The sequence below is a fragment of the Pogona vitticeps genome, chromosome 13 (assembly GCF_051106095.1).
Source record: "Pogona vitticeps strain Pit_001003342236 chromosome 13, PviZW2.1, whole genome shotgun sequence".
Taxonomy (NCBI): domain Eukaryota; kingdom Metazoa; phylum Chordata; class Lepidosauria; order Squamata; family Agamidae; genus Pogona; species Pogona vitticeps.
Genome location: NC_135795.1, coordinates 20,506,498 through 20,529,044, shown reverse-complemented (window position 1 = coordinate 20,529,044; position 22,547 = coordinate 20,506,498). Strand labels below are relative to the sequence as shown.

Sequence of the window (22,547 nt, the reverse complement as noted above, 5' to 3'; positions counted from 1 at the left end):
GATGTAATGTATATGGTAAATGTTTAAATGCCTAATTGCTATGGTTAACTTAGAATGTAAGTATAAGTAAGTATGATATTGTATGTATAACTGTTTTTGTGTGTTTTATCCAGGTTGTTTTTTGGGAAAAAGCACCTTAGCTTTCCCCCTACAAAACAACTTATAAAGAGGGGAGGTGTTACATACAGCACTGATGTTACCTGTCTGTCATGGGTTTGGAGGGAAAGTTCCATCCTATGGGGAGTGGAAGGCGGGACATCAGGAGGAGGGGCTGTACTGTATATATATGTGAAGCGTGTGTGGAGAAGTTAGGAGACGCTGGGATGTGAAGAAGCAGCAGCTGGGAAGAAGAAGCTGGTGTGGGAGTCTGTGTGTCAGACAGGGTACTACTGTGTGTCAGAGTACCAACCTGATAGGTTCAGGTGTCTGTATGGTTAGCCAGAACTGATAGGTTCAGGGTCTGTGCTTCAAGTTAAGGGTTCTGTGTGAACCAAACTGTATGCATGTATGAATGAGACTAAGCCACGTTACTATATCTTATTCACCTGATCATTTTATTTTCCCTGTGTGTTGTATTTAAATAAACCTTATTCTTTTATTTGTTGAAAATCCATCCCTGGTCTGTGTGACTTCTTATAGGGAATGGTTGGTGGCAGCTTAGTTAACGTGTGGCAGATCCCAGTAGGTCTGGGTTTGTCACACCCACATTTTATGGTGTCTTGATCTCTTGAGTATTTCTCCCACAGTTTCCCTCCCTGCCCTAAAAGAACATTTCCAGTCTCCCTTTCTTTCTTCAAATAACCGACTGTGTGCCGCATGGCTACAGAAGTCGAAGACTCCCCATCAAACAGCAGAACCGGGAATCTGTAGTGCCAAGTCATGCCCACGGGCATGGCCAGTCTGAAGCCTTAGTAGCCCCTTGCGTTCCCAAGGCAGGTGCTCTGGACCACCTCCGCCTGGGCAAATTCTTCCATGTCTCCAGCGCAGGTCATAATTTAATTAAACAAACTCAGCCAGCCTTCCTCTTAAGCAGCTGGAACTTCGGGGAGCCAGGCGGCGCATGCGCCGTGAGGGCGCACGGTGTCCCTTTCTGCCCCTGGAGGGAGGCACCGCCGTGCGTGCCGTGATGGTTAAAGAGTGCCTTTAATTAGAAAGCTGGAAGGTCTGAGGATACAAATTCTGGCTTGACCTCCCGAGTCAGGGATGAGTAATGTAGCAGCCCTTTCTCCCCAGAAGCGGGCTTCCCTTTGGATGCTGATCAAAGAGGCCTTTGGAGGAAGTTGGAGATTAATTTGGCGGCCCAGAGATTGGTCTCCGCCTGCCTGCCTGTTCATGCATCCATGCGGAGGAGGAGGAGGAATGCATGGGCACCGCTGCCTGTGAACCTCACATGACCTCCTCCTTCTCCCCCTGGAGCAAGGCAAGGGAGACAGAAGCTCGGAGGTCCTCTGGGGAACTGTCTGGCTGAGGAAAACCCCCGAGGAGGCCAAGAATGACGGATTGGGAGGATGGCACATGGCGTCTCCTGCCAGGGAACAGCCAGTTCATGTCTGCTGCTGCTGAGTGGGCCCCGGGGGTCCGTTTGAGGCCACGGCGTTTCATGCCTGGCATGGCCCTTTGCAAGCAAACAGCAAGAGAGCAAACGGAGGGGGGAAGCCCGCTTCCATTAAGGTGGTTGGGTGGGCCTAAAAGCTTTTCCTAGAAGCCCTAAATCTGTTGAAGGAAGCTTCCAGTTCAGGGCCTTGTGAACATCTGTTGTTAATCCTGTCCAGAAACAGTGATTTGGCATGAAGGGAGCGGTAGACAAATAATAATAAAAGAAAGAAATATAAATAAGAGCTTTTAACCCCAGGGATGAGAGACGGCCCCTGAAAGACCTCTAGAGGTGTCGCTCCACCCTGGGGATGACCAGATGCCCTTTGCTCTGCCCTGCGGTCACCCCGGAATCTGTCCGAAAAGAGAACATCTCTCTATATGGAACGAATACCGAAACAGGCCCATGCAGCTTCTTTGCAGGTCAAGGGGGTGGTGGCGGCCACCTTCCCAATGTTGGAGTAAACCTCACAGGGAGAAAGCAAACCCTGGTTTGGAGGAAAATTCCTGGCATATCCCAAACTGGGGCCCAGAGAGCTCAACGCAGTTTGGGAGATACCGGTTGCCTGCTTCAGAGCTTAATTTCCCCTGCAGGCGGTGACGACCCCGAGGGCTTGCATCAAAACGGGCCTCAGGGACCTGCTTGGCTGAGCAGCAGCTCTTGGGGGGAAAAGAACTTACCGCCGAAAACCACCGCGGCAGCAGAATCGCTGGGCTGGCCCCGGCAGCCGCCGCAGCCTTCCTGGTGAGGAATGTGTCTCAGGTGAGGCTGGCCAATATTTCAGTCCACCCGCCTTTTTTCATAAATGATGGAAGGCTTGATGTCATGGCACTCTCCAGACTGGGCGAGGTCAGAGGCATGTTCTGGCCTTTATTCCCCCCCCCCACACACCGGCCTTTCTCTTTCTCTCCTCCTTCTCTTTTAGTCCTCCAGGGAGCAAAGCCGAAGGTCCACCACAGGCAGAGACGCAACATCTTCGTGCGCATTGAGGACCACCAGAAGCCAGTCCTTCTTCCCTGAGCATCAAAAGCCACCTTTCGTTTGGACTTCAGGATCTTGCAGGATGCTGGGAGCGGTGCTCCGAACCCCCATGTTTGCAAGGCTGGGTGGGGCAGCTTGCTTCTGAGGGCTGGCGGGAAAGGGGCCCGAGGAGGCCACCCCCCCTTCGGAGCAGGCCTGCCACCGAGCCCTTCTCAGGCCTGCCCCCCCCGCGTAGCTTTTAAAATCAAGCACGCTCCGAGTGCCAGGTTGGTGAAGTGGGGAGGGGGTGACTTCCCACCACACGAGTCTTTGCTTTGAGTGCCGTTCGTTTTACTCGTTCATTAGCGCTTGGCCTTGGTTTTTATCGCCTCTCTTTTTACTGCAGACTACTCTGAGATGTTCTTAAATGACCAGCACTATTAAAATGTTCCCAGATAAATAGGCAATCATCTTTCTCCTCCTCTCCCCTCTGCCAAGCCAGGCATATTCTGGCTGAGGCATCATCTATTCCCGAGAGCTGGGGGAGGCGGCTAGAGGAACCTGGTATTTTGCTTTCTGGCCCAGAATGTGGAAGCAAACGCTCTGCCGCTTCGAGTTTTCTGGACAAGAGAGTGAGTGGGCCAAGCCGGTCTTTTATGTGTTGCCTCTGTTCAGATCCCTGCCTTTTCTTCCTTCCTTCTGCCCTGCCTTGCTTTCTCCTCACACCAGCCCCGTTAGGTAGGCCAGGGTGATGGGGTGTGGCTCACGTAAGGTCACTCCGTAAGTTTCACAGCCACCTTGGGATCGGAACCCAGGTCTCCTGAGTCCTAGGTGAAGACGACGACTACACCGCACCGTCTTATGTTTGCTCTCATGTTTGCTTCTCAAGTTGGGGGTGCAACTGTTGGAAAGAAAGGCACGCACGCACGCACACACACACACAGAGAGTCAGGGAGCGTAAATCAGCAGGCCCGAATGCAATCCCTCGGCATCTCACCCTCAAGACGGGCGAGCAGAGTCACGGATTAGAATCTGAGTCCTCTTCCATCACTCTAAGAGGAGCACCCGTCCCCCGTGGAAACAACATCCAGGCTGACAGAGCTGTCATAAATAATCCACACGCTTTTCTCGCCAGGCAAATGTGCTTAAAATAAAGCCCGCTCCCCCACAACCCTTCCTGCCCTGAAGCCAGAAAGCTTTGTCTGCTTTCTCATGCCGGAGGAAAGCCAGGGCCTGTGCAAAGAAGGGAGAAAAGCCACTTTAGCCGGGAGAGAGGGGCTTGTCGGGTTGGAACCAGCTGGGGAAGGAAGGGTGGGGAGAAGAGGACACATCCCCCCCCCAAGCGTTGGCTGACCGCTCTGAGATTGATGCGTTTAATTTGAGAACAGGATTCGGGTCCTGCTTCTCACCCATGAGGGGTCTCCGGATGGCTCTCGGCAGCATTAAACATTAAAACGTGATCAAAATACGGTATTAAAACAAGAATAAACAGGAGAAGGCATCAGCAGCACTCCGGGGGGGGGGGGGGGAGAGCTGTGCTGCCTTGCCTCAATGCGATGCCCACCAACAGGGCAAGAAAAGGTATTTTTTAAAAATCCTTTCCCATCCATCCTGCAATGAGTGATTCAGAGGTATACTGCCTCTGAACATGGAGGTTCCATAGAGCCTCCTTGGTTTGTGACTGAAGGGCAATGAGAGGCAGGCCTCGGCGAAGTCCAGCGTTCCTGTTTAGGGAACGGGTGCCGCTATCTGGACCCCAGGATCTGTCTCTGTGCCCTCCTGCCGAGGGGCGTGATGTCCACGGATCCCTGGCGAAGCAGCTGGCACAACGGTCAGCATCATGTGAGCGCGGTGCCTGCTTTCCAGACGGGCTAAATCCCTCTCTTTCTCCCGGCCCCAAGACGTGGCGCAGGATGAGAGCAAGAGAAGGCAACCCAGCGACATGCCTCTCCCCAGGGATAGAGGAGGGTGCCTAGGGGGCAGGGTGGGGGGTGGGTCTCCTCAAGAGGAGGGTTTCCTCCTGGGGAGTCCTTCTGCTGAACCATCTACAGGTGAGGCTGAGGTTGGCCCTGGTGGCTGATCCACAAAAGCTTCTCTCTCCAGCTGAAGCTACTGCTGGAAGGCACGGCTTTCCTCTCACTTTGCCCTGGAGTGTGTTTGATCAGCTCTGCTGGATTTTCCCCACCAAGCCTCCCTTGGTCTCTGGTTGGACATTATGAGTTTGAACCCTGGTCGGCTTCTTCCCTTTGGTCCTGGATCACTCTCCCCTGTCTGGTAGGATTCTCCTTGTAGTCTGGGGTGTGGTGGGGTGGGGGGGAATGTTACTTATATTTGTGGAGTAATTTACTGTTGAATTTGTAACAGTGTAGCTTCTCTGGGAACTCTGAATCAAACTAGGAAAGTGAAGAGGGAATCCATGTAGGGATAGTGCTGGAGAGAGAACCCTAAGGTTAGTGGCAGAGAGCCTGGAAGCTGTCTGTGTTGGAGGGTGATGGAGAGGTCCTGCGGGTCTGCATCTCTTGGGTTAAAAGGAAGAAGAAAGGGGAAGTAAACTTAGGAGGGAGGAGGAGGAATAGAGAATGGGACCAAGAGTACCAATCTACATGTAGATCTAGACGAGTCCTAAGGGGAACGAGATTGCTCTACCTGCCTATGTTCTGTTCACTGTACTGGGCCTGCGGTCAAAAAGTACAGAGAGCCCATCTGATGTAGTGGTTAGAGTGTTGAACTAGGACTCAGGAGGCCTGCGTTCAAATCCTGTTTGGCTGTGAAAACTCATGGGGGAGACAGTGCCTGGTGAAGCACTTTTTAAATACCTCACATCAAAAGCAGCAACAGTCAGGATTTGGAACAGCTGCACTGGGAGTTACTGAAACCTGCCAGCCAGCTTGACTACTGGTTAGAGCATTTGGGAAGCGAAAGCCTCCCCTGCCCTCCCCCAGGGGGCAGCATCATCAGCTTCTGCTCCAGTTTGCCAGTGGAGGGGGGGAACAGCAGCAGTTGGGGTGCCAAGGAGAGAGAGCCCTGGATCCTGCCGGAGAAGCCGTGCTGGCTAGCCTTCGCTCCTTCTGCACGGTGGCCCCATGCAGGTCGCCCAGCTGGCCTTCCGCTTGGGTCTGGTCGCCAGAGGGGCAGATTTCTGCTTGCCTCCCTCTGGTAAGATTTGTAGCCTGACCTTGTAGCCTTTTTGCAGGGGAGGGAACACGTGGCTGGAGAGGGTTTGCCCGCGGCATCCTATAAGTAGTCACAGGATAGCAAATTGAGTTGGCCTCATTGGCAGATGGGCTAACAGAGCTGCAGCTGATGAAACGGTTGAGGTCACGCTCCGTTGGCCGAGGCAGTTTTCCTCAGCGAGGCTCTGAGACTTCAGGGCACAGCAGTTTCATTTGGAAAAGGTTTCAGGTCTGGAGCCTTTCTGTCATCATCGGAGAGCCTCTGGGGGTGTCCTGGTTCACGCACTGGATAAGGACCCCGGAGGCTATGAAACTCCATGTGGGGTGCAGTGCCAGTTGCAGCCTCTGGGGCTGGCCTACTTTGAAGGGGTGTTGTCCGGATCAAGTAGAAAGAGGGAGACATGTCCAGCTGGGATGGAAGTACAGCTAACGAAGACAGGAAGCAAACACGAATAACGTTGATTATCTAGCAACTGGGTTGAAGCCTATTTCCTTCCAGCTTAAGTCACGATGTGTGTGCAGTGGTGTTTGATTCTACAGGTCATTTTTAGGCACATACATTCAGTATTAGCCCTAGTGGAGGGGGTGGCAATGAACCCACTCCTGGTTTCACCATGAACTTTACAGGACAAATGCAAGGGGATTGGGTTCCGCCCTTCAGAGTTTTCCTGAAAAGGTAAGAGGAAAACTCGGAACGGATTCACTTTTCCAACACAGCACGAAGTTGGGACTCAGCTGCTGCCACTGGGTAAAGGAGAGCAGGCGACCCATGGGGATCAGTGGGGCTTCACCTCTTCCAAACAGTTGCAGCTGGTTGTATACAATTTAGCTCATTGATTTGTCTAGCACAGGGTTTAAAGGGGGGGGGGGAGGAATAGGCTACAAGGCATTGGCACACACAGACACGTGTCCCAAACAGGGTTCCAATCAAATAAATGATGGGGAGGGTCAGCCTCTCTCCCCTTGCGCAGAACAGTGCCCCCCAGGGGAACCACGCTGGACTATCCGCTTCTTTTGCCCCGAGGGCAGTAGGGCGAGCGGGATGGAGGCGCTTTTTGGAGTGTGCCAGGCATCCGAGGCAGTGTGCCTGCGTGCATGTGCTCCCTCTTTCCTCCCCGGCTGCCCACCGTGGGCCTCTGCCCTTCCCTTTTCCTCCTCCCTGTTTTGGGGGAAGGGGTGCTTCAGAGGTCTGGAGGGGAGGAGGAGGAGGGAAGGGACTTGGGGGGGCTCGTCTCCTAAGCCTGCTTGGAGCGCTGCATTTGTGTGAACGCGCCCCCTCCCACTCCAGCTTTGCCCACCCCCGGGTCCAGATTGCTGTGCCCGCGAGTTCTCCATCGGTGCCGCGCCTCGCCTTCGAACCCTGGACCAGCCCACTCCACCACTCTGCCCTGCCCTCCATCATTATCATCATCTCCTCCTCCTCCTCCTCCTCCATCTCGCCGCCCGCCCACTCTCTCCCTGCTGTTTTTCTGGTCCCAGTTTCCTTCCCCGCCTGGCACTGGGAGCGCCAGGAAGGGGTGGCGGTGCTGGCAGGGGCCGTTTCCTTTTGCAAAAGGGGTGGCAGGAAGACGCCCCCCCCCCCCCGCTGGAGCTCCTGCCCGGTTGGTGCCCCTGGACTGCAGCCGAGAAGAGGCAGACCCCCTTTCTCCCTCCCCCCCACCCATCCTCTCCCGCCACCCCTCCCGGCTTTGGCGCGTCTCGGGTGGCCAGCCCAGCTGAGGAAGGAGGTGCTGGCGGCTGAGCATCCCGCGCGCCCAGGACGCAGCCCAGGCGAGGAAGAGGAAGGGCTCGGCCCGGTGGGGAAACTTGAGCGGACGGAGGCAGGCTCAGCAACTGGCCGGAGGGGGGGGGAGGTGCATCTCTGTGCGTGTGTGTGTGCGGGCGTGTGGGTGTATGGGTGTGCGTGGCCGGTCGGTGGATGGCTCGGGAGCCCCAGGGAGCAGCCTGGCGTGGCCCCCTCGCCGCCTGCACGGCCACTGCCTCTCCTCCTCCTTCCTCTCCTCCTCCTCCTCCTCCTCGCGAGCAGGCACCTGCGCTGAAGCCGGAGGATTAAACAGACACGCTCTGCAAAAGCAGCCACCAGCGCGACCCTTTGCAGGAAAACAAGAAGGGGAAAGGAAAAAGACCCAGGTCCGAAAAAGGAAAGAACCACACGCATAACGCACCGAGCAGAGGCGAGGCGGGAAGGGAAAAAGAAGAGCGAGACCGAGGGAGCGCCAGCGAGACGCAGTTCTGCCCGGTGCCCAGGAATCCGTTTGAAATGACTGGGAGGATTTCACGCTTGGAATTATGTGGAGGGCCAATGCAGTGAGTAACCATCATCCATCCATCCATCGGCTGAATGGGAGAGACGGCAGAGAGAGGGGTAGCAGCGCTTTCTGCCTGGCACTGAGGGCTCTTTGGAAGGGGGGGAGCAAGAGAGGGTGATCCCCCCCCCAAAAAAATCCTGCCTGGGTCGGTGGAGCTGAGGCTGGTGGAGAAGCCCCGGCCGCTGGGGCTCAGCCAGGGCGGGAGGAGAGCGGGCTTAATCTTTCCCTCTGCTTTGCTTTAGGAGGCAAATAAAAAAATAATTAATTAATCCAGGGCTCTGCTTAGTAGGTGTGCTAGGCGCATTCGGAAGTGAACGCTCTCTAGATTCACGAGGCTCACTCCCGAATAACTGTGGCTGGGGACCCGGCCGCCCTTGGGCGTGGGTGGGTGGGGGCCTGTATCTCTTGGTTGCCTGCCAAGCCAGTCTCCTTGAGTTCCGTAGGACTTTCTCCCAAGCAGCAAGGCAGAAAGAGACCGAGAGGGAGAGTTAGAGAACTCCCAGCCCTCTTTTTCCACGGGGGGAACTCCACTCTGGTGGCAGCAGTTCAGGGAGCGATGTGAGCCTGCAGTGGAACCTTGCGCAGGGCTTACTTTCCAAGTAAAGCGTGTCCGGGCTTTGCTCTGGCTGACCAGTGGTGGAGTGGAGTGGAGCACCGGCGATCCCAAAGTCTAGGCACGCTTACTCCGGATCAAGCCCCCACCCCCCCTTGGAGGGCCTGTCTGTCTTGGACCGGCTAAAGTCTCTCCTGGAGACGGATTTTTGCAACTTCCCCATCTGATAAGTTTGCTGAGGCTAAAGCGCTGTCAAGAGCACTGATTTGTTGCAAAGTTGCTTGGCTGTGGTTTGGGCGCTAACCTGGCGGGTCCTGTGTCACTTTTCCCACCCCCCCACCCCCCCACCCACCCTTCCCTCTCCCTCCTCCTCCTCCTCCTCTTTTCTGCATCCTTGCCCCTCCTGCATCCCTGCCTCTTCTCTCCCTGTGCCCCCCCTCCAGACCCGGTTTGCACGGATAGCCAGCCCTGCCTCTCCGAGGCGGTGGCGGCCAGGCGATGCGGGCACGTCCGGCGCTCCGCCGCGGCGCTCCGGGCTCCGGAAAGAAGGATGGCAGCTGCCCCCCTTGAGGCTCGGCGCTGAGGAGGCCTGCGAAATGCTCAACTTGGCAGGCGAGGTTACCATTTCGCACGTCCCTGGTAAGGATCGTGATGCGCGCCCTCCCTCCATCTGTCCCCCCCCTGCGTGCGCCAAGAAAAAAACCTACAGGAGGAGAGTTAGAGAGAGAGAGAGAGAGAGAGAGAGATGCTGGTAGTATCGGGGAGACGGGCGCTGGGGGGCGCTCTCGGCCTGGCTTTCCTTTGGCCCCCATGAATGGAGCCGGCGCCAGAGAGGAAGGGAGAGCCGGCAGAAAAGCAAGCCACTGCTTTTCCCTGAATCCCCCACACGCTCTTCCCTACGTAGCCAAGGCAAGCGGCGCAGGATGGCGTGGCGCCTCTCTCTTGCTCCGTCTCTGTGCACAGGCGTGCTTTGCATGCCTGCACACCCTTTCCAGTTGGTGCAAACCCTCCCTTGCCTCTTCTGGTGCATTCATGAAACATATATATATAATTAGATGCCATTGTACCTGGGGGTGGGTGGGTGGGTGGGGGGTTGGTTTGGCATTACACACCATCCCTGACCCCTGCCAGAAGAGGCGGCTTGCAAGTGGCCGAAGGAGGCTTACGATGGGTTTTATCCGGCCTCTTCCCCCACCCCGTTTAATTTATTCATCCATTTATTTATTTTTGTTTTCCTCGTCCCGGGGGTGATCTCACTGCAGCAGGATGGAAAAAGGTGGTGATGGTGGGGAAAAGAAATCTGCCCTGCAACAGACAGCGGGCTGAGTTTTGAATCCAAATGAAGGCTGGGCAAATGGGGTGGGGGCAGTGGGGAGGGACGGGGCACCCCAGGCCGCCTGGGCCTCCAGCTGAGGTCCTGGGACTGGTGCAGAGGAAGAGAAAGGCGAAAGATTGGATAGTGGGGGTTTGTGTGTTCCCCCTCCTGCTTTTTTTTTTTGGAAGGGCTTGAGAGCAGAAAGGGAAAAATACCCCCTCCTTTTTTCCCCGGTAGACTGTCCAGACAAGTCTAGCAGAGGGTCATTTATCCATCTCCCCATAAGCAAGCTAGGAGGAAACCCATCTGAAGATGTCGAGGTGGGATGAGTTTCCCTCTCTTCCTAGAGCATCTCTGGGGGAGAGGCGCCGAGGGCTCTGGGTCACTTCTCTGCATGGGTCTGCCTTTCCCTGCCTCTTTTGCCCTCCCCAAATTGCTCTGTGGAAAGCCAAGGCTGCTTCCCCCCCCCCCCACCCCGAAGCAGCCGGGATGGGTAGAGGATGCTCTGTCTGAGACATCCAGCCAAAGAAGTTGATCAGGGAGAGAGAGAGAGAGAGAATGAGAGGAGGAGGAGGAAGGAGTGAGAAATAGGTTAGGATGATGCGTGCCCCGACTCTCCTCCAGAAATGGAGTCCTGTTCTGCGTGAGCAGCCAGCCAGCCAGCCAGCTTGAAATGAGTCTTGGAATAAAATATAATTTCTGGACAGAGGAAGGGGTGGGGAGGGGAAGAGGGAGGGAGGGAGGGGGACGCTCACACCAGTCCTCCTTGAGGCAGCCGCGGTAAGGAGAGGCAGGCACGCAGGCCAGCGGCGGAGGGGGCCTGGTCCACAGAATTCCTCCACAGATGCCTCAGCGACCCGGTCTCCCCAACGGCACCTTTTCAAAGGAGACGGTTGTGCCTCCCTCCCCCCCCCCGCTTCTCTAGGCCCCTTCGATCTGTCGGGGCTTTGACGCAGCGTGGGCCAAGAGGGTGCTCCTTCTGACACTCGGAATTTGGTGGCCCGTCTCCCCGTCCGGTCCCCCGCGAGGTCAGCGCTGGGTCACGTTAGGGTGAGGTTCCCCTCTGCCAGGAGGGGCCAGCTGGTTTAAGAAAGATGCCTGCTTGCTGGCTGGCGGCCCTGGTTCCCGCCCGGAGGAGCAAAAGATGGTTGCGATTTATCCTGGTCTTTTATGCAACGACGGTGGTGATGATGGTGTGACCTTTTTGACAGGGCATGGAGCTGCTCAAGATGGCCCGTGTTTGCTGGAATCTCCTGGTGCTCCAGGCATTTTTAGTCGATTTGGCCCTGGTCCGTGGGGCAGAGAAGACCTACCCCATCTTGAACATTGCCGTCATTCTGGGGAGGACGCAGTTCAGCACGGAACGAGACGTCCGGGCGCTTTGGACCAGGGATCTGTCGGGCGATGTCTCCGTTGATGTCAACGTGGTGCCCCTTCTGGTCAACCAGACTGACCCCAAAAGCATCATCACCAACGTCTGTGACTTGATGTCCGGCACCAAGATCCACGGGGTGGTTTTCGGAGACGACACTGACCAGGAGGCTGTTGGCCAGATTTTGGATTTTATTTCGTCACAGACCTTTATTCCCATTTTGGGAATCCATGGGGGCTCTTCCATGATCATGGCAGAGAAGGTAGGAGAAAAGTGGCGTTATGACCTAGATAATAATCTCTCTCTGTGTTTGTGCGCTGTCAACGACGATATACGTTGCCCTCCTCGTGGGCTGGAAGTGAGGAAAGCAGAGAGGACGTGGGCAGCCCCCAGTTGGTTTGCTCTTCTTGGCGTAGATGGTGCTTCCTTGGGTAGAGGAGATTTCTCGGTCTTCCTCTTTAGCTCAAGACTGGGCAACGTCGGAAAATCTCTCATGGGTCGAATTCCATTCCTACCCAAAAAACTCGCCAGGGAAGGGACAGCGTCCAGCTTTCCCTTCTTTAAAATAATGATAAAAATAGTTCAGGGGTGAAAAGAAAAGACTTGGCAGAGGCTTGTAATCCAGGAGGACCCCCACACCTTGGAGGCCTCCAGAGGCATGAGTCTCAACAACCTTCAAAGACAAAAGTAAAATAAGTTCTGGGCAGCTCCAGGGGACGGTCCGAGTCTTGATCTGAATGATGAAGCACCTGGGCATAGTTCTGAGTGTCTTTTAGTGGGCCGGTGCCACCCTTTGCTGAGAGAATGTTCCTTTCGCTCTTCCTTGGTTGTCACCCATCACTGCTACCACCCTCTCTGGTCAGGAGAAGATGTGGTTATGTCTCTTTATCGTTCTCCACATGAACGAATTTCTGGGCCAGCCCTTTGCCTGCCTGGGTGCAAAAGGCCCTTTGGACAGCGTGACTTCTGAGAGCACCTTGTTAAAAAGAATTTATCTGTGCTCTTCATTTAAGGGGGATTAAGGGTCTGCCCCTTCCCCAGAGCATCTTGGGAGCTGTAGTTCTGCGGAGGTGGGGAGGAAGAGAACACTTACAATCACAGCGACAGATTCCATGCTCCTCTGACAAACCAAAGACTTATAAATATACAGGTCTAGCGTAGACGTAACCCCAACAGCGTTTTGTCAGCAGCACCGTCAAAGGAATCTTGAAGGCCTTTGCTTGTACAGCATGAAATCATGCAGAGTTTGGGAAAGCTACTTTGGGGGGGGGCATGTGATCCCACAATATCCCAGCCAGCCTGGTCTCTGGCCCCAGGGTTTAGAATTCGAGATGTGTGATGGGTCTCCAAAAGCGAGGTGTTTTTTTCCCTCCCAAGTTCTGTCGGAATGGGAAGGAGGAACCCTTGGTCCTGGAGGGAGATGCGTTGTCGTGCCATACTGCAATCCATGAGACCAGAAGGTTGGGCTCAGGAGAGTTTGTAGTGCGTTTCATGTTTAAACAGGCAACAGTGTCTCAAAGGGGGAAATGCGTTGTATTCATCAGTGGTAGAGACCTATAAACCGGAACAGCGCCGCAGGCAAGCATGTAGCTGTTCTCTTCTTTAGCAGATAATGGTGAAGGGAGATCTGGCTGAATAGAAAATTCCAGACCTGCCAAATGTTGGGAAAAGTTCCTTTTTTTTTTTTTTTTTTTTTTGCATTTCCCGGAATCTCATAGCCAGCAGTGGTGGTTCAAAAAGTAAATTTCTCAGAGGTTGCTCAAAATCTAGATACAAGCTGCTAGTCCACTTTATCTCTGCAAGGTCAGGTCCTCTGTGCTCGGGTGCAGCTGGCTGTGCTCAGGTATGCTGCCTTGGGCCATGGAGGTTCAGTCTCAGTTGGCTATCGTGGAGTGATATCCCTCGGCAGACTTAACTTCCGTGGCTTGGCCTGTCTCCTTAAAAAGCTATTTGTAATGAATGGAGGGATGTCCAGTCGGGGCTGGGCTCATTTCATGGGGTCTTTTCTGTGTAACGCTGTTTTTAAAGCTGGCTGCCTGCGTTGTTCTTGATGGAGCTTGTAAGGGAAGGCTGGCGTGGGGAAGACTCATTTTAAAATCCACGTTGTCTCCTCATCCGTTGGGCTTTTATCTTTGCTGTGCTTGAGCCCAGCTCTGGGTGTTGAGGGGGGTGTCGTTATTTGTGAAATTGGGCTACCGAGCAACAGGGAGAACCTATAAGGAAGACCTCCCACATTCCCCCAAAGGAGCTAATGTTTAATATTTTGCATAAATAAAGGATGGTAACTCTGAGGGCTTTGGTTCATGTGTTGTGTAAGGACTTGACCGAGGATCTGGTGGGCCAAGAAGCAATAAGCAAACATTTCTAGTAAATGTAAATCCATCATCCTGCCTTTTCTAATAAATTTAAATTCATCGTCCTGCCTCTTACCCTGCATGGAGAAATTGAATTGCACCAGCTGAAGGCGCAAAGGAGGACTTTATTATTATTATTCTTTCAGGAAGTGGAGGCACAGAAGGGCATCTCCCCCACCACCACCCAGTTCCGTTCTTGGGGTAAAAGGCAGTTGCAAATACGCCCTTCCTCTCTTGCAAGAATCACGGGGTGGGGTGGGGGTGTGGGGGGCTGCCATTCCCAAACCCACGGCATGCGAGGTTTCTTGTGTTTTGCTTCAACGAGCCCAAGAGCTTTTGAACCAATCTTGTTTGTCACTTATCTAAAGAGTTGACGATAATTTAGCGAGGCGTTTGCTGACTTGAGAGCCACTTATTAGCTTTTCAGCAAATAATTTCTCGGCGCATCAAACACCGAGGCTGTTTCACGGCCACAGCAGCAGCGACGACTCAGTCTACCGAAAAATCCCAAAACCAGATCCGAGAAAAAGAAGAAAAGAGCTCGGATTCTCCTCTGATCGCCTCGGCCCTCGTTGAGAGATTTGCCTGGTTTTGAATCCATCCCTGCCTGCAAATTCAAGGTGGGAGGACGCAGTTGTGTATCTTCCTCTTTCTTTTTTAAAAATTCATTCCTGCAGTCTTGTTGCAAGGGTGGAAGCACAAAGTTGGGTAAGGTGAACAGGCTGACAATTCACTAGCACACGGTGTGTAATGTCTAAGGAAATGTCGGACGTGTTTCCCCCAAAGCCCTCGCCCAACTCTGTTTTGGCTGCACCCCTTTTCTTCTGGGGCAATTGAAAGCAAGGGGGGGGAGGCACTTGTGAAGTCCAGTCATGCTATGTGGAACCCCATGGAAACGGCCCGTGTGGTTTAGGCCAAGACTGGTCAAACCCAACATTGTAATTCCGGCCATGTTCGGTCTGAGATCTGTGGGCAGCTACTAAAATGGAGTTCTTGCCCTTTCTGCTTGCTGAAGTAGGTTTGGAGATAGACTGCATCTATGCTTGGAAGTCATAGCTGATTTTATCTTCTATCAATAGATCATCAGCTTGTTTCAAAGCCACCCGAACATAGCAGCCAATGGCAGGAAGAGGGTGGTAGAGAAAGGTCTCGAGTCTTGTAACTTGGCTTCCACACAAAAGGGCTCACGGGAGGGACAAAACCCTACTTATTTCCCCTGGGTCTTCCACGCAGCGTGGAAGGGAGGCAGCCCTGGGAGAGGTTTGGACCGCTCTCCACGTGGCGGCTGCCACTCGGGGCATAGCCAGGCAGGCTGGGTTCAGTTCTGTGGTGAAAACAGGGTGGCCAAACCAAAGCCCTCTGAGAGGAAGGGCAAGGCAGAGAGCGGTCTTGATCCCAGAGGAGGAGAGCCACTCTGAGAGTCGGTCCTTAAAGAGGGGGATGCCCAGAGGATCCTTCACACAATGATACCCGGAAAGGGGAGGGGAAAACCAAGAAGCGCAGGGGCCCCAACGCCATGGATTAGAAGGATGTCAAATGGGCCTCCTTCCTCTGCCAGGTCTTTCTGCTGCAGCCTTCCATTTTCACCCAAGATGTGCCCCGATGGGAAGCCCCCAAGCAGAACGTGAATGCAAGAGGAACCCGTTTCTTGCCGTCCCTGGTGTCTGGGGAAGAGGCCAGGCCACCGCAAGCCGTATCCCTCAAAAAAGTGCTTCTGTTGATCTATCGCGAGTTCTCCCACCAAGCATTTTGCCCTTTCAGAAAAGGAGATTTCTGTAGCCCCTTTCTGCACCTCATCCTTACATCTGCATGCCTTTTCAGTCCAGTTCCTACTTCTCCATTTTCTCCCTTCGCTTTCTTCAGGGTGGCCCACATTCTTCCCCATGTCCACCCTTTCAGCTGAGGACGGAGGGAGGTCAGGGCGTGACCTGCAGGCGGGGGGAGAAGGCTTGCAACAGCCAACCTCCAGCTTTAACCTCTCCCAGGATCTTAATCAGAAACTCCTAAATTTGGGTCTCCAGCTGTTGCCTCACTTCATCTCCTAGACATTTTAGCCAGCACTGCCAGATGTTGGGGGATTTTGGGATTTGTAGTGCAGCAGTGCCCAGGGATCCAGACTGGGGGGCATGGATCCCAGTGACTGATTGCCTTTGGTAAATAGATCTGTGCTTCTTGTTACTTTCTGGAAATGGATGGCCACGGTGGTGTTGTGTTCTCTCCAGCTGAAGAAGAAGAAGGTGGTGGTGGTCTTAACTTGATCAGGTTTTCTAGGTTTTCCTTGATGTTGCAGCTTCCTCTGTTGAAGGAGCAAGGGGGGGGGGAAAGGAGGTGAGTCACCTCCATCTTGAGCGAGAGGCTATCAGAATCATCTAAATTAACCGGATCAATGTCTGAGCGGAGATAACGAGTTTGCATCTTGACAGGTTGACTTCCTAAAGAAGCTGAGGCTTCATCTCGGGGACGAGTCTGACCTTCGTCTTTTTTAAGGGACAGGAAAGTTTCTGCTTGAAATAGAGAGCATCCCATGATTTTGGCAGTGCCCGACAACCGTTTCCCTCCCCCCCGCTGCCAGGCCCATAACTCTGTAAATGTTGGAAGACAAACCCCATCATTCCTGGCCAGCATTTCTGCCTGGAGGATGGGGATTGTAGTGCCCTGTCTCAGAAAAGGTCTGGGCTGAGGGGAGTTTGCCTCCCTCCAAGAGAGCCCCCGAGTCCCTGAGTGCGGAGGGAGCTCTTCCCGCCTTGCTTGTGTGAACCGAACAGAAGGCCATCGCATATTGTCGATGTCAAACACGCTCCTCTTCTCCACTTCATCATCCTCCGATTAGCAGGGCTGAGGAACCCACCGGCTTGAATCAGGGCTGACAGTTTAATAGTTCCTCTCTGTTTTGGGGGCAGGAGGAATGCAGTGGGCCGCGTCCAGTCAACACACAGGCATTCCACTTTCCCCCCATTTTTTGAAAAGTTTGGGGCAGAGTTCTGGAGATCTCGGCCGTGCCGGGAACGCTTCCCTTCAGGGAGTCCAGGAAGAGGACTTGGGCACAAGGAGGGAAAAGTGGCTGAGCTTGAGCTGTGCCAGTGAATCTCCAAACAGGGCCATCGTTTGAATGGCGCAGGAGCCCCAGTGCCAATGCTGTGGGCGCCGTCTGTTCACTTTTGGCACATCGGTGCACCCAGCTGAGATGCGTTGGGAAAGGACGCTGAGGGAAGCTTGGGGCCTGCTCCGCGTGGCTCGCAGTAATGCAACCCCCCCCCCCCTTTTGACTACCTCTTGGTTCACACGAGGGAAAAACAGAGGTGCATACCAAAGTTGGCCCTTACGAACATCTCTCTGTGTGTTTAATTGTCTATAAGAACCTTGTTGTGTCTCTTCTTTCACTTTTTAACACACCGCCCTTTGGCATATTATTTGCACTCCTGCCATGTTCTCCTCACCCACCTGTCCTCCTGAAGCTGCACAACTCGCTTGCCCATGTCATCGTAATGTATGGTTTGTCGGCTGATTGCTTCCTTTCTGGTTCATGGGAAAGGTAGTTTTTTTTTAAATTGTTGATTTTAATGCACATTACCCGTTACCTTTCAACCCACCCGACCTCTCGGGGTGACTTATAATAAATTGATTTTGGCCAAAAACACAAATTTAAGGCTTGCAAACTTGCAGAAGGGAGAGAGCCTGGCCATGTTGAGGGCGGTGAGTATCCATCAAAGTTACTTTTTGCAACTTTGTCTCTTTCTCTACAGCTTCATCTGATTCATTGCCTGTCCTAAAGACAGTTCTTTAAAAAAAAAAATAGAGTCAAGAGAAAGGCCGTCTTTCCCTGATCAACCCCAGGAGGAAAATCCACTTCTGGATTTTTGGCCTCCTTCAACTCAATGGGTCCCTAGCACTGGAAAGCCGCCTAGAATGGTCCTCACACGACCAGATAGGCGGGATATAAATAAAATAAATAAATGAAGTTCAAAGCCCACGTGGGCTTTTAGCATTTTCTTCTGTTACTGACTTTTACTTGGGACATTTCTGTGTTATGTATGTGTATGTCTTTGGCTGAGAAGTGGTAAGAAGAGCAGAATTTAGTTGGGTGATCAGGCGACTGCCAGAAGCTGCTAATGTGACCCCAGAGGTGCCTTTAAACATTATCCCAAGCTGGAGGGGCGTTTGTGCAGGATAATGTTGAGTCTCTGGGGAAATCTGCCCCGAAATGGAGGAGGCCTGGAAGCTGCCGTCTCTGTGAGAGGGGATACAATTAAACCCGAGGACTATAAATGGATAAATGGGGAAAAATGGTATTAAGGTAATCTGTGTCTTAGTGCACCTGACGCTTCCAGCGATATTTAATTACCGAGCAAACAACGTAGCCTGTGTGGCTGCGTTCGCCTACTTTCGTTTCTAATTAAGGGCTCGAAGGGGGCGGCGTTTTGTGGTGTGAATGGGGATACTGTGCTCTGCGGGGTGGGAGAGGATCCTCTTCCAGTGTTAAAGAAAGGTTTGGCTGCCAGCCGGGAGAAAGGGAGAGTGAGCGAGAGCGAGCTTCCCTCTTCTCGTCCTAGCCGTTGAGGAGCAGGGAGTGCGGACCTCTTTACTCTTCAAGCTGCGGAGAGGGTTCCCGGCATCGCTTCTTAGAGTTTTCACTTGAGCCGAGAACAGCTTGGGGTTCAGTTGCATAATGTTGCAAGGCCTTGCAAAAAAAAAAAACAACAACAACTGGCACGCGGTCAAGGGTCATGCAGTATCGGTGCCTCGGTGTTGGCATGACAGGCATCGGTGTTTTCTCCTCTTTTGTGCCCCGTGAGGGGTCTTGCGTTCTTATTCTGGGGACAGCAGAGCTTCTCTTGCAAAGAGGGTTTTAATCCCCCCCCCCCGCCACTGGGATGGCCAGGCAGAGGCTAGCCAAGTTTGTCTCTGGAGGAGGGGGTCTCTGCAGATAATGGCAGAGCGGGGAAGAGGCGGAAGGAGGCTGAGTGTCCTCTTTTTAAAATTCCATTAGCAGCTGCTGGGGAGGTCAGCAGTTATGAGGGTCCCTTCAGGCGGGGAGTGGGTCTTTGCCTTCTCCCTCCCTCCCTCCGTGCCCTCACGATGGAAAACATGGCCCTCCACCCCGGTTGTTTCCATCGAAGGAAAGCTTCCTGTGGAAGAGTGGGAGGAAAAGGCTGGTCAAGAAAAGGCAAACTTCTCCAGAAGTCAAAGTGGAGCGAGCGGAGAGGAGTCGCCTGCCCGGAGGCTCGCTGGGCGTTTGTTCTTTCACACAAACATAGATAAGCAAAACCACAAGCTTGTCTCCGGCTGGTGTTCAGGTTTGATGAGTTGAGAGAAACGCAGTGCCACCGAGAGGGCGGTGCGTTGGCGGTTGGTCAGAGGTGGGCGTGAGAGCCGGAGGCTTCGGCCTTCGCCCGAGTTAGGAAAGAGGGCCATCTTCCTGGACTGGACTGCGCACAGATTCATGGCTTCCGGCTGTGATCAAGTTGTGCTGCCTGAGGATGATGGGTGTTGCCGCACAACCCATCATCCTCAGGTTGTGGGGTGTGGGGGGGAAGGCTGATTTAACTCATCATACCCATTCCCAAAAGAGTCCATGAAGCTTAAAACGGAGAGGCTGGCCAGCAGAGTTTGGTACCGTCCCTTTTATCTAAAAACGACAGCTCTCAGTTTTCGGGCTCTCTCCCTCTTATTGTCCTGAGCATGTGGTGGGAACCACCAGGCTAACGGCTGCTGGTCATTTTGGTCGCTTGGACTAGTGATCCAGTGGTGGGGAGTTCCATAAGCTGGTGCTGTGCTTTGTGTGAAGAAGGGAAAGGGCTTTGTCTGGGACTCTTTTTGAGGCAGCTGGAACTGAAGTTGAGGCCTTTGCCCCGACGTCTCCCGTGTCTTGTGGTGGTTCCTTGGACCTTTCTTTTAAACAGGCATGGGCTTAAAAGACCTGCTGAAGCATCATCCTGCCGGATCTTAGAATGATGGAATTGAAAAAAAGGGCCTCTTAGGCCACCGAGTCAAACCTTTTGCTCAAGGCAGGAATCCCTATCAAAGCAGATCAGACAGAGGGTGGCCCGATTTTCCCTTGAAGGCCTCCAGCGTTGGGTCTCTGAAGATGAGTTCTGGATGGCTTCCTCAGGCGACGAGCTTCAAGAAGGTCCTCCCTTTTGCGGCTGCCTTGTGCCACAGACTCAGGAGAGCTGTCCTGAGGCAAAGCACTCCTCTGGGGCAGGCCGTTCCCTCTGTCACCACACCGGGGAAGAATACCAGTCTACCTTCCCAAGGCAGTTGTAAGTTGCCCCCTTTTCAAGTCCCGAAAGGTGGCTCCAGGGCCCACGAAAGGTCCAGCTGCTAGCCACCATGGCACGCCGAATCTGTTGCCGCATTGAGTGACTCAACGTGGAGTTGGCAAAAGGGGTTCCACCCGCCTCTCGTGGTTGGAATGATTTTGGGGAACAAAAGAGCTGAGCAGTTCGCCTTTGGCTTCCTTTGGATTTTTGTGCTGGAGTGGGGGCGGGGGGGGGGCAAAAGTTAAACTCTCCAGGTTGGTCTTTTTGGCCTCCGTCTGCCTTCTTGTGCTTCACTTTCCGGGGAGACCTGACAGAGTCTTGAACGTCCCAAATCCTGCCCCCTTTTTGGAGCGCCGCTCCTCCGACTGCAGCCGCGTAACGTCTGCTCAGGATTTGGCCCCAAGCAAACAAATGGGAAGCGAGGCGCAGCATGAAACTTTAATGGCTCTGAGTGCTTTATGTGGAAGAGTGTCCACTATGTAAGGCCATGAGGCGAACGGAGATAGTTTTGGGTAGACAGGCCGGTAATGCGTTTCTTCATTGGCGCCTCTCTCTCTCCCACTTCTTGTAAATTAAGTTTTAACTGAACATGGAACATCTTTTCCAGAGCGAGGCGGCAAACCATCCCATCATTCCCAAGTTGAGATGGACGACCTCTGAGAAGGGGGGGGGGGGAAGGCATGCATGCCTCTGTGCATGCTCTCTCTCCTCTGGGCCAAACTGTCTTCTACGTATTTCCAGAGTTGGACCCAGCAGAGAACAATCACTGACATGTAGGTATATAGCAGAGCAGGCCATCATGTCATCCTCAAGGCTGTTTTTTGTGGGCCCCAAATGTTTTCCGGCAGGGATGGTTTTGTGGGGTTCTTTTTTTTGCAGGGGGCAACACCGTTTCACAGAAAATCACGCCGCACAAGCTTAGCCCACTAACTTGTGCCTGTTCCTTGAACTGCTGTCTCCCTCAGTCCCAGAAAGCAAATGAGTTTACGGAACAGAATTTTTTACGCTCGGCTCTGCCTAGATGGCTCCCTTACGTGTGCTGCAGTGAGATTTCTCCCTGAGTTTTGCTCAGTTTGCACGGCCCTGGGTAAAAGTAAAAAATTAAACCCACTCATAGAAATCAAGCATGCCAGGGAAAAGAGCGATTTCCCGCCAACCTCTTGGGATGCTAGCTTTCTGTGTGCAGGGAGTTTTGTGTATAGAGAGCAGCGTTCTTTCTGGACAGTCCGATACATTTTTTGTAATGGCTGGAGGTGATGCGGCTATTCTGGTCACAAAAGGCAAAGTGCAAGGAGAGTTGCTTTTAATCAGGACCATGGACAGCGGCCAGGAAGGGACACCCCCCCCCCCCCGCTCCTGCTTCCCTGAGGAGCTGCTGCTGGCTTTGTCCAGCACTCATGGGTGGCTTACATGATTAGAGGCAGACAAATATAGTGGTCTTCTCCAGTGTCCTGGCCCCCATAACTTCTGACCACTAGCCAGGTTGCCCAGGATGGATGGGCTCAGCACCTTCTGGCGGCCAGCAGGCTGCCCACCTTTTCTGGGAACAAAGGAGCTTTATGGAGAGGGGGTCAAGACGGAGAGCTGCGTCTCTTCAACCAGCCAGGGTGTCCATTAAAAAAAAAAAGCGAAAGCAAACCAACCAACATTTTATCAAATGGCTGGCAAGACAAATCCAACCCACATCTCAGTCTGGAAGAGGCGAGTGGGGGGGCAGGGATAAGTCCGGCTGGAATTCCCAGGAATACAAGTTCTAGCCGTTCTAAGCTAAGGCTGCCAGAGTTCGCTTGACATTCTTGGTATCTCTCTGTTGGGAGAGAGGTGGTGAAGGCCTGTGTTTTCCCCATTACAAGATCACTTGCTGCTGGAAGAAATAAATAAACTATATACTTTCTCTCTCTCCTTGAGCATGGATGTTTAGGATCTTCCTGCCACAGCTGCGAGTAATTCAGAATTAATGCCCCTGCACCTTCCATTCCTGCTTGCAGTATTTGAATTTTGGAAGAATTTCCCAAGGGAGGTGTCATGAAACTTCACAGTTCTCTCATCTTCGTCTAAAAGGAGCATTCTGGAGGTGAAACTTGGAACTCCACCATATTTTCCCTTGCAGCGCTGGAGCACTCACCACTTCCCGAGGTCATGGATTCTATTGTCGTACCACTCTAACAGTTAAGAAGTTTTCTCTTAAGCACTCTGCTCGTATCTGTCGGTATCTTTCACTCGGAAGGAAATAATCTTTAAAGTAAAATGTGGGAGGCAGCTGAAGAAGGAGGTGAATGTCTTGATGTTTGCCACTGGATGGTGCTGCTAATTTTCGGGAGACCCTCCTAGGTGAATCTTGAAGTACTGTTTCTTTACACTGGGAAGTAAAACTTTCCATGATATCAAGAATAACTGTCTTTCTGAACCTGCATCCCCAGCCCCACTCAGCTTGCCAAATCGGGCCAAGCAGAATGAAACCCTGATGCAACACTTCCGACTCGGGAGGCGCATGGCTCTGGCGCAGGAGAATAATGCGACCACGAGAGACAAGCCATCTACGATTTGCCAAGGTGCTCCACTTCTTTTTGGCACGGCGTAGTGGTGATAAAAGGCGTCTCGAACGCCAGGCTCCTGGGAGAACGGGGAGATGCGATTACCCAAAAATAGACGTTTTG

The 22,547-nt window shown here is 53.2% G+C and overlaps 1 protein-coding gene and 1 long non-coding RNA gene across 2 annotated transcripts in view; both read left to right on the top strand.

Moving 5' to 3' along the window:
- The first annotated feature begins 1,197 nt into the window (after positions 1-1,197).
- Positions 1,198-3,014, top strand: LOC140702530 (uncharacterized). The gene is made up of 2 exons (XR_012081731.2): positions 1,198-2,356; positions 2,520-3,014. It is a non-coding gene; the product is annotated as an uncharacterized LOC140702530 (long non-coding RNA).
- A 4,753-nt stretch (positions 3,015-7,767) lies between these two features.
- GRIN2A (glutamate ionotropic receptor NMDA type subunit 2A) overlaps positions 7,768-22,547 on the top strand; it is a 120,768-nt gene continuing 105,988 nt past the window's right edge. Inside the window, exons 1-3 of the mRNA XM_072982660.2 lie at positions 7,768-8,034; positions 9,033-9,228; positions 11,116-11,538. Of these exons, the coding sequence (XP_072838761.2) occupies positions 11,119-11,538 (420 nt within the window). The 5' untranslated portion in view covers positions 7,768-8,034; positions 9,033-9,228; positions 11,116-11,118. The remainder of the gene's footprint in view (positions 8,035-9,032; positions 9,229-11,115; positions 11,539-22,547) is intronic.